General features: G+C 36.5%; 2 protein-coding genes across 6 annotated transcripts in view; one reads left to right on the top strand and one right to left on the bottom strand.

The window, feature by feature from the left end:
* Positions 1–2,383: 2,383 nt before the first annotated feature.
* On the bottom strand, positions 2,384–8,216 carry LOC107699639 (uncharacterized). Of its 2 annotated transcripts, XM_016500957.1 has the most exons (5): positions 8,179–8,216; positions 6,482–6,752; positions 6,224–6,333; positions 4,991–5,206; positions 2,384–2,743 (listed from the first exon to the last, which is right to left on the bottom strand). In XM_016500957.1, the coding sequence occupies exons 2-5, from the start codon at positions 6,676–6,678 to the stop codon at positions 2,595–2,597; spliced, it is 672 nt and encodes a 223-aa protein (XP_016356443.1). In that variant the 5' UTR covers positions 6,679–6,752; positions 8,179–8,216; the 3' UTR covers positions 2,384–2,594. The 2 variants fall into 2 exon arrangements, with proteins under 2 accessions (XP_016356443.1, XP_016356442.1); XM_016500956.1 differs by lacking the exon at positions 8,179–8,216 and having other exon boundaries at positions 6,482–6,809.
* Positions 8,217–8,435: 219 nt separating this feature from the next.
* LOC107699667 (endophilin-B2-like) overlaps positions 8,436–10,709 on the top strand; it is a 35,946-nt gene continuing 33,672 nt past the window's right edge. For all 4 annotated transcript variants that reach the window (XM_016500999.1, XM_016500998.1, XM_016500997.1 and 1 more), the window contains exon 1: positions 8,436–8,554. In XM_016500999.1, the coding sequence (XP_016356485.1) occupies positions 8,492–8,554 (63 nt within the window). In that variant the 5' untranslated portion in view covers positions 8,436–8,491. The remainder of the gene's footprint in view (positions 8,555–10,709) is intronic.

The following is a 10,709-nucleotide window of genomic DNA, read 5'->3' as shown; positions in this document are numbered from 1 at the left end:
ATTTTAATTAGCTTAATAATATCAATCAATATGGCACTATTAAATAATTGCTTTATTATATTAATAATTGTCTTTTTTATTTTACACATTATTATTATTGTTATATTTTGTTTCATTTTTTATTATATTTTTTGCATTGCAAGAATTTTGGGGTAATGTACTTAAATGTAAAAAAACCCACAAATCTTAATAAGACTAATAATAGTCTTTCTTTTCTCAGTAAACTCTTCTGATTTTGGGATGAAATATGACCTGGACATTTCTCGCGAGATTTCATGAGATTCACCCAAATACTTTTGGGGGCCAAACTGCATACAATAAATACAAAATACATCATATTTCTAAATACAGCTTCTGTAAGAACATGTTTATTGGTTTGTCACGAGCTGTTGAGGTTTAGTGTGACTCTAAATGCAGAACTGATGGCTGTTTGATTATTCACAATATCATAAATGATTCCAACCACTACTGGTCCACATATCGCTGACAGGACAGTAAAGTTGGTCTTTATCATTGTGAAAGTGAGTTTTACGGCCCTCAGGATGGGTCAGGATTTGCAGATCCGCCTCTTGAAATCATTAAACTGTGGCTGATTTTTCCAATACAGAGGAACTCCACACATCCTCAGATTTCCCAGAACCAGCTGGCTGGTTATTTTCCTTCATAAAACAATCCCTCGAGACAAATTGTGCTGGAGTTTTACAGTAAGACATGCTTCAAGTGCTGTGATAGACTCTTTCAGCTGCGTACGGTGCTGCTCATATGAGCTGAGTGCTTGTATGAGTCTTTTGACTGCTTTATTCATATATTTCCATTGTTTTTAAGCTTTTAAATAGGAGTTCTCTCATTTATTCTAATGTGAACGTACTCCAGATTGTCATATTAATTTTAGCACTTGCTAAATCACGATGCACAACATTAGCACTAAACACTATACTTAGGATCATACAAGCAGAATGACGTTCATCTGTTCAGCACCAAACACTGAGATCTTTACATGTCCTCTGGAGTGAGTTAAAGAGTACAAAATGCACAAGCCCTTCATATCTTTTGCAAATAAGCTAACATTTTAATGCTATATTAATGAGATAGACCTATAATTTCAATGAAATTCACTTGTATTTGTATGTAGCGCACTATTTTTGTGAATCTCAAATGTGCTTTTAATAAAGTTTAAGAAACTGTTTTACCCATTCTGCTTTGTTGTCATTATGAAGGTTTGTTGTACTGATGGACTGATTAAAATTAAATTATCCATTTCGTTTATATCTTGTAGTATTCAATCAGCCCCTGTTAAAACTATTTTACTAATTGTTAAACCCAATTAACAAACATGAGTTCATTTAAACATAATTAGTTCAGTTACACAAGTATTAAGTCTCTTTTGCTCACCAAGGGTGCATTTATTTAATCAAAAATACTGTATAAATTGTGAAATATTATAATTTAAAGGGCACCTATTTTGTCCTTTTTTACATGTATATAAGTGTTATATATATGATATAAGTCTCAGGTTTCCCCAGGATGTGTATGTGAAGATTTAGCTCAAAATACCCCACAGATAATTTATTATATCATTTTGAAAATGCCAATTTTGAGTGCCTGTATCTTTAAATGCAAATGAGCTGCTGCTCCCCGCCCCCTTTTCCAGAATAGGGCAGAGCCTTTACAGCTCGTACCTCAAATACTCTGCCAAAAAACATGTTTGGATTTGATTATCATGTCTATCGCGCTGAAATCATACGTTTTAAAGCCATTTCAGTTTAAACTTCTGATATAGGGTTTTCTGAGCACACAGAAAGCGGCATGTGAGTACAAACTAAGTTCTCTTTCATGTCTTCTTGCGCTTAAACTCTTAAATACACACAAGGTTAGGTTAAAATACAGGAGTTACATAAACACAGTCGGTTAGGTCTTTGAAGGTAAACAGCTGGGAAAGAAATCGCATGTTTATATTAGATCTGTGTATTAAGTGACAGCAGCGTAACATATACCTACTGCTGTCTACGCTGTTAATATGAGCCAAACAATAAATAAAAACAGAAAACCACTCACTGTTCTTGACCGAATAACTTCTATAGCTTTAATAAGAACTTGAATGCTGGTTTTAAATGCCCTAGCATGAGGATAAACATGCCGGATTGTGTGCAGCTCACTCAGGGCGGGGTCTCTGCTAATATGGCGGTGTCAGTCAGCGACCGTGGGCGGGGCCTAAACAATGTGACATCACAATGCTCAGAGAACCAAAACGGCACGTCTAATGAGACTGATTTGGTTTATGGGGATTAAAAAAAAAAGGAATAGGTGGATTTTTTAGCATTATAGGGTGGTTGTGTTCACACACTGCCAGCACATTTATGTCCAAACACCATGTAAAAGTTTGCTTTATTCAATCAATTTTGCTTGGGAAATTTGTGAGTAAATCATCCTGTGTGTGAAATACTCTGTAAAGCCATCAATAAATCTTGGGGATTTCTATTTAAACGAAAATGTTGTGCTGGGGAGTGTTTATTTAAGGGTGGGCCTTGTAACATATCCATTTGGAGTTTATGAAATAGAGATTGATGTAACGTCCCATAATGTCTCCAGTGAGTTCACAGCGTGTCTGTCAGCGAGTAGTTCCGCTTCCGCCTGCTGCCGTCGGGCCGCTCGCTGAGCTGATAGCAGATCATACACCAAACACTGTCTTCTGGAGCCATCTGAACACCATTACTAGTCCTGAACGGCCGAAGCGCACATGATCCTACAGACACAAGAGAGGAGATGAGGACATCTGATCATTTCCATACGTCGCTGTGAAATACCGTAAAATATTACTGATAAACCAGAATCAGACTAGCTAATCGCGAATTAATTATTGTTGCTCTATTCAGTCAAATGGGTTTGCAATAAGATCTGAAATAGTTTGCGATTCATTCGGACATTCATCACTCACGAGCGGGATTAAGAAAACAGTCCCGCGCATATATATTTGCGAGTTTGCATGTCGGATTTTGAGGTTTTTTTTCGAAATTCTGAGTTTAAATCTCAGAAGTATTTTTTTTTCGCCATGAAATAAAAATAAAAAAGGTAACTGGTAAACTCAGAATTGCGAGAAGAAAATTTGCAGTTACCTTTTATTATTACTTTTTAAAAACTTTTTGACAGTATTTACCTACAATCCATGCGCAAATGTGCTCTATATGGTTCTTGTGTCAGCGATCAAGACTCTGTTTATTGCGTGATGCGTTTGCGAGTTTATCTCGAAATTTTGACATTTTTCCTAGGAATTCTTTACATCTCGAAATTCATTTTTTTGTTTTTTTTTGCCATGGAATAAAAAATATAAAAGGTAATTGCGCTTTATTATACAGATTTTTTTTAAAGGGCACCTATTATGGCCCTTTTTCAAGACGTAATATAAGTCTCAGGTGTCCCCATAAATGTGTCTGTGAAGCTTCAGCTCAAAATACCCCTCAGATAATTTATTATATCATTTTGAAAATGCCTATTTTGAGTGGAAGTTGAAACACGCTGTTTTCGTGCATGTATCTTTAAATGCAAATGAGCTTCTGCTCCCCGCCCCCTTTTCCACAATAGGGCTGTGCGTGTGCCTTTACAGCTGGTACCTCAGCACTCTGCGAGAAAACATCTGGTTGGCTTTGATTATCATGTATATCGCGCTGAAATCATGCGTTTTAAAGCCATATCAGTTTGAACTTATGATATAGGGTTTTCTGAGCGCACACATTTTTTACAATATGTAATATAAGTCTCTGGTGTCCCCAGAATGTGTCTGTGAAGTTTCAGCTCAAAATACTCCTCAGATAATTTATTATATCATTTTGAAAATGCCTATTTTGAGTGGAAGTTGAAACACGCTGTTTTCGTGCATGTATCTTTAAATGCAAATGAGCTTCTGCTCCCCGCCCCCTTTTCCACAATAGGGCTGTGCGTGTGCCTTTACAGCTGGTACCTCAGCACTCTGCGAGAAAACATCTGGTTGGCTTTGATTATCATGTATATCGCGCTGAAATCATGCGTTTTAAAGCCATATCAGTTTGAACTTATGATATAGGGTTTTCTGAGCGCACACATCTGAAGCACACGCACAGGAAGCGGCTGTCACACAGCATGTGAGTAATAAACTTAGTTCTCTTTCATGTCTTATTGAGCTTAAACTGTAAAATACACACAGATATATGTTAAAAACACACATCTGTATGTCTGTGAAGGTAAACAGCTGGGAAAGAAATCGCATGTTTATATTAGATCTGTATATTAAGTAATCGCAGCGCCGTGGGAGGAAACGTGCAGATTAAGGGGCGGTGATAATATAATAAGATCCCCTTCTTACGTCACTAGGGGAGCGAAATCTGAGCGGCTCATTTTTTTTTCCACATGCTTGCAGAGAAAGGCTTACCAAAACAAAGTTACTAGGTTGTCCCTTTTCACCTTTTCTGGGTTGGTAGATGCACTGGGGACCCGATTATAGCACTTGAACACGGAAAAAATCAGATTTTCATGATATGTCAGAAAAATCTCAGAATTGGGAGAAAAAAGTCTGAATTGAGAGGTATAAACTCAGAAAAGTGCGAGAAAAAAAGTTACCTTGTATTTATTTATTTTAAAAGTATTTACAATCCATTGTATGAATCAAAATCATTTGTGTATCCGCGATGAAGCTACTGTTTATTGCTCGACGCGTGCAGCTTGTGAACAAGCAACACATTTTGTACAGGTAAAGATATCCACATAGCCTACCCAAAACTGTATCATAAAAGTTAATCAAAATATGGGAACATTTTGGATGGGGGGCCCTTCGCCCTACTTGGGAAAGGCTAGAAACGCTCCTGGCCAAGATATAAATAATGCTTTTACATGCTGACTACACAGCTGAAATTTTGGGATAAACCGTAGTTATAATCAATTTGGGGCTGTTGATGTGGTTGTAATGCCCTCTACTGGACTCCAACTGCGCTACAAGCTCATCTGAGAGATGCAGAATGACCTATAATGAAGTAAGCGGTCACACTGAGGCAGAGGATGATGAGGAAGATGGTCCCGGGACCCACGTCCACCAGCGCACAGGCGTTCGGACACGCACAGGGACTCTCCACCCACATCTGCAGGGGCCCGTCTGCGCTGAAGCTCTGGCTGTGAGTGATGGAGTGATTCGGGCTGCACTGGTAATGAACCACAGTTTGAGGCTCGCTGTCTGGAAACACTGATAGAGAGACAGAGGTCACAGAGGTCATGAGGTCAAAATATATGGCAGATGTTCTCTGTTGCTTTCAGATAGCTTTAGATTTACACACATGAAATTGTTTGATGAATTAGTTTAATGATCCTGTGAAATTTCTTTACTGTGCAAGATTTGCTGCTTGCTATTGTTAGCCAGATTTTTATAGTTAACTAAAACCATTTTTTTGTTACTTGAAATAAAATAAACATTAACTGAAATTAAATAAAAAATGTAAACATGTTATTTTAGCTTTCTCATTCTCATTTTTACGGAATTTCTAAGCGGCAATGCAATATTATTTTTTTTTCTTCTCGTTTTCTCGTTATAACGACTTAATTTTCTTGTGATCTCGACATTCGTTATAACGAGAAAACAACTCCCGTTATGTCGAGATAACGAGAAAATTAAGTCGTTATAACGAGAAAACAAGAAGGAAAAAAAATATATTGCATGGCCGCTTAGAACTTCCGTACATTTTACTAAAAAGTACTAAAAAAAAAACCGAATAAAAATTACTAAAACTTTAACTAAAATGAAAGTGAAATCAGAAAATATAAAAATTCAATTCAATTCAAATGCTGTAAATTTTAAATGCATACTTTTTTTAACTTTTAGTGGCATATAGATGAGGTCAAAACTACACGTAGACACAGAATTTCACAGTAGACACAGTTTTATTCAGTTTAAATTGATAAAAAATGTATTTACTTAATATTAAATAAAAATGTAAATAAATCACTGTTTGCAAATTGACAAATAAATATATATTTATGATTGTTAATTCATGTTAAACTAATATTTCTTATTGTTAATTTAATTCATGTTAAACTAATAAATGTAACTAATAAATGTAAATTTAATTTAAAAAATGAAATTTTTCAATTTACAAAATCTGTTTAGAATATCATTGTACTGTTGATGAGACACTGAATAAGAGAATCTGCTAAAAGCCTTTAATTTAAGTGAATAATTAAAGACATGCTTGATACAGTTACTTACTGGAGTAAGACACCGTGAGAGTTTTCTTTGATTCGTTATAGCTGAATTTATTGCCTTCATGTCTGCCATAGTTCAAGTACTGACTGATGAACCTGTTGTCCTGATGAATCCTACAGAAACATCTTCCATGAGGTTCACTTTACAAACATATATAACATTATGTCTCATCCCAACGACAGATGGGATATTCTGTGAGCTTGTACATTGATCATAACTGTTTACTACTAAGAAAAATCATTTTAAATGTGATGAACTGACCGTATAATGACACAGGCAGCCACATCGGTGCAGTCGGTGTTGCTGAAGTCCTCGGGCTGAGAGAAGGGCAGACACGGGCTGAAGGACAGCAGCACGTCCGCGGTTCCCACCGCTGATGGCAGGGGTTTGAGTCGCTGTATGAACCCGTCCTCATCCGCCACTGAGGCCAGATCAATGAGACCGGACCCGTCCCTCATCAGACATTTACACCCATTCACTTTAATACAGCCGCTGTGTTTCAGCTCGGACGGAGGAACCGCTGCTGTGAGGCCTAAAGAGAAATAAACCACAGTCAGAACGGAGAGAACCATCACGTACATTCACCACTACTGAGTCTGACCACTAACTAGCACTGCAGCACTAGTCAGTTAACACACTAGTGATAATAATGCACATGAATGTGTCAGATTCCAGCACAGCAACAGAACAGCTCATTATTACAAACTCTATTTACAGTTATAAAGTGATTACATGATGTATAAAATTGGATAACATATATATTATATATTACAAACTGTATTTACAGTTAGTAAAATGATTACATTATATATATAAATTTATTAAAATATATATAATAGTATAAAATATAAAAACGATATATTACAAACTGTATTTACGGTTAGTAAAGTATTCTTTAAAAAATAAATAATAGTATAAAATCTAAATATTATATACTGTATGTTACAAACTGAGCTTACAGTTAGTAAAATGATTTTATAGACCATGATTCATATGTTTTTACAATTATTTTTGGAGGATTTATAAAAAAATGTGAATATTGCGATTTTTAGTAGAAAGCACATACTATGTGCAATTTATTTAATAAATTAAATTTCTATTCAAGTTTCTCAGTGTCATTATCCAGGTGTAAATTATTAATATTATTATTTTTTATTATTAATATTATTAATTATTGCGGGGACAAACATGATACGGCGTAGCCTCACGTGGTAACTGTTACTTTTCTCAGCGCTGCTAGGATGGACCAATCACAGTCGGTTGTGGTTAAGGATTTTAAGAGTCATTTTATAGAGTTTGCTACGGGAGATTTCTATTTCTATGTTAGCTATTGATCTTTTGGAGTTAACAGATTCAAACGAGTATACTCTTCCCCGCACAAATGTTTCCAGTAAGATAAAATGCTTTCTGAGATTTGAATGCGACTCAATGGAGGATTGTATTCGTGAGCCGCGCAGCGCCCCCTACAGGAAAAACCGCTCGAGTTGCATAGAAACCGTTGCCAAGTTCGCGGTTTTCCCGCGGAATTGGATACTTTAACACTGTCGTCACTAGTTGAAGCGAGCACAATAACGTGATAGTTAGCACCTGGAATGCGAAGTTTACCGGAGGAACCCTGCCAAAAACGTGTATTTTACGTTTATTTACCCCCCGGAACGCGATAGGGCTAGTTTTGAGTAGCGATTGTGCGGGTTTTGTTGTGAAAACCTGGCAACCCCGCGTCGGAGAGACAGATATAGTGATGGTAAATTCGGATCATTTTACCGACTCGGACCTTTGAGTCTCGTTCAGCAAAATGAACGAATCTTTTTTCGAGTCATTTCGTTCATTTGAGCAAAATATAATTAAAATGTTACGTGTTTCTTCCCTAACACGTCTACTACTTACACAAACGTTGATCACACTACAAACAATACAAAACTGCTATAAGAAACAGAAAAGATTAATTAATTGTTTACCTGGGTCTTCAGTCTATGATTAGCTCACCTCAGCTCTTATCTGACAAGTCTTCTGGTTTGGGCTTATGGGGCTGTCACGTGATGAACGAACGACTCAAACCCGAAGACTCGAACCAGGTGAACTACTTGACTAATTCCACTACAGAACCTATAGGATGTTGCGCATGCGCGACTGGACGAATCACTCCCCGAGACGACTCGTTCTTCCCGAGTCACATTAAAGATTCGAATCGTTCAAGTACGACCAAACACACACTGGCCTCTGCGGAGCGCCTGATGCCGCGGGGATTCCGCCTCTTTCCCCGCTCACAACATGGATTTCAACGTGAGGAAACTCGCTGCAGATGCTGGAATATTCTTTTCACGGGCTGTTCAGGTAAGAATGGGCCGTTTATGGACAAATGTATGAGTTTAAACGCGGCTGTCAGAGTGTCGGTGACAGTTGATGTGCAGCACGTGACGCCCGCATCAAACAAAACACGAAAACCGAGTTTCACAGATAAAATCACAAATGTACTTCTAGCCGAATTAAATCTAGTTTACAACATAATTCATATGGGTAATGTAGTGAATATTTTAAAACAGCAGTTAAATGGTGATATCGATTGAATGAACCTGAGGCGTATTTAAATGTATTTGGCGGTTTGTAGTTTTTGGACGGTTAACGTTACTTTGGAAAAGTTACAGGTTACGTTACAGATTACAAGTTACTCTATTGGAAGAGTTTGAGGAGAAATAATCAGCTCTCTGCATGTAATCAAGTGTACAGGACGTCCAAAGCTTGAAAAACTACTGACTTACACAGAGAAGACCAGACGACGGAAACCCAAACACCTACTGTCTAAAACGTTTTGTTAGTGTTCATCGAATATCAAACAATCCAACTTCACCTCAGAGAAACACCAACTAAAACAGTGAAGTCTGATTTATTTAAACGAATAAAGAGGAGTTATTAAAGTAAAAAGAAAGATGTTTAGAGCAAGGCTTTTACCTAGTGACCAGTGTTGGGACTAAGTTACTCTATTTAAAATGTAATACGTAGTGTAACTATTTCAATTACTTTATTAAAGTAATGTAACTGATTGCATTTTATTACTTTTCTAAATTTCTAACGAATGTTTTCTAACATTACAGTAGTAACTTTGGAAAAAACAGTTAATCTTAAAAAAACCAAAAAAAAACTAAACTCCTGAAACATTGGTTAAATGTGTGTGTGTGTGTGTGTGTGTGTGTGTGTGTGTGTAAATATTCATATGTAACCCCCCTTTGTAATCTTTAACATTTTCATAAGTAACTGTAATTTAATTACACATTTTTTCTCAGTAGCTGTAACAGATTACAGTTACATTTATTTTGTAATTACAGTTTTTTTTCAACCGCTTCAGAATCAGAATCAGAATGAGCTTTATTGCCAGGTATGTTTACACATACGAGGAATTTGTTTTCGTGACAGAAGCTTCCACAGTGTAACAGAACGACAGTGACAGAACAAAAAACACAGATAATAAAAAACAGAACAAGTAAATAAGGAATAAAAATATATAAATTGACAGTTGTATGTGCAGGTATATTACAATAGACAGTTTCTGAAAGTTGCTAAATCTAGTGCTAAAGTCGCGCTCGTGTGTGTGAGACGCGGGAGCTGATGGCAGGGGGCGGTGGATATTTGTGGATGAGTTCTTCTGTGTCATCACGTTCTATTAGTTCTACAGCTTCAGTTTTGGATAACAAGTTGGATAACTTCAGTTTTTAGTAACACATACAGCTGTTCCCTCACCACAGTGCAACAGTGTAAAGGGACCCCTTTCAAACAGCGTCGCGTTCCGAACGTTGTTTAAGCGACATACTTTTTTTTTATTGCGGTATTTTAAAAATTCATATCATAACAAAAATAAACACCGGTATTCGGTATGAACCGGTATACCGCCCAGCACTATTTGCCATAATATTATATTTTTGGATATTTCATATACACAGTTACTTAAAACCTAAAGCTCTTCTTTCATGAGCTCCTATGTACATTTCTGTTCAAGATTGAAAGTAATTGGCAGAGATGTTGAAAAATTCATGGTAAACACAAAAGCAAGATTGTTGAAACCAAACTTTTTTTTTACTGTAAGCATTTGTGGTTGTGAATACAGTATTACACAGGACAAAAGAAAAGAAATACATCCACCATGTGTAGTTGTGTAGTTATAGGCCTATTCTAAAGCCATGATTGCTTGGTGGTAAGTAAAGCAATGAGTGTTTGCACATGTGAGGAGTTAGTGTCACTGTTGAATTAGTGTGGCATTTTGATTGGTTGTGTTTGAAAAAGGAAATCAAGATACTTCCTAATAGATTTTTGTGAGTTACATAGAGAATTGTGTGTTGTGTTTTGCAAAAAGTGTTTTATGAAATTGAAAACTGAGTCAAAGTCTGAGAATTAGTGTATGGTTTTGCAGATTTGGTGTGTGGTTCTGGTGTTTGAGTGTCAGGTTTCAGAAATTGTGTGACAAGTAAAGATTTTGTGTGTAAGCAGTTGAAAAAAA

Source organism: Sinocyclocheilus anshuiensis, unplaced genomic scaffold (genome assembly GCF_001515605.1).
Source record: "Sinocyclocheilus anshuiensis isolate Anshui unplaced genomic scaffold, SAMN03320099.WGS_v1.1 scaffold714, whole genome shotgun sequence".
NCBI lineage: Eukaryota > Metazoa > Chordata > Actinopteri > Cypriniformes > Cyprinidae > Sinocyclocheilus > Sinocyclocheilus anshuiensis.
Note: the sequence above shows the minus strand (reverse complement) of the source record. Positions and strands in the feature narration are given on the sequence as shown.

What these genes read in the sequence shown, in the direction of transcription:
- LOC107699639 (XM_016500956.1), bottom strand. Translation starts at nt 6,801, where the DNA reads ATGTACGTGATGGTTCTCTCCGTTCTGACTGTGGTTTATTTCTCTTTA. An exon ending in GCTGCCTGTGTCATTATACG is followed by an intron (nt 6,334 to 6,481) that starts GTCAGTTCATCA and finishes ATGTTTCTGTAG; the next exon opens with GATTCATCAGGACAACAGGT. An exon ending in TCTCACGGTGTCTTACTCCA is followed by an intron (nt 5,207 to 6,223) that starts GTAAGTAACTGT and finishes TCTCTCTATCAG; the next exon opens with TGTTTCCAGACAGCGAGCCT.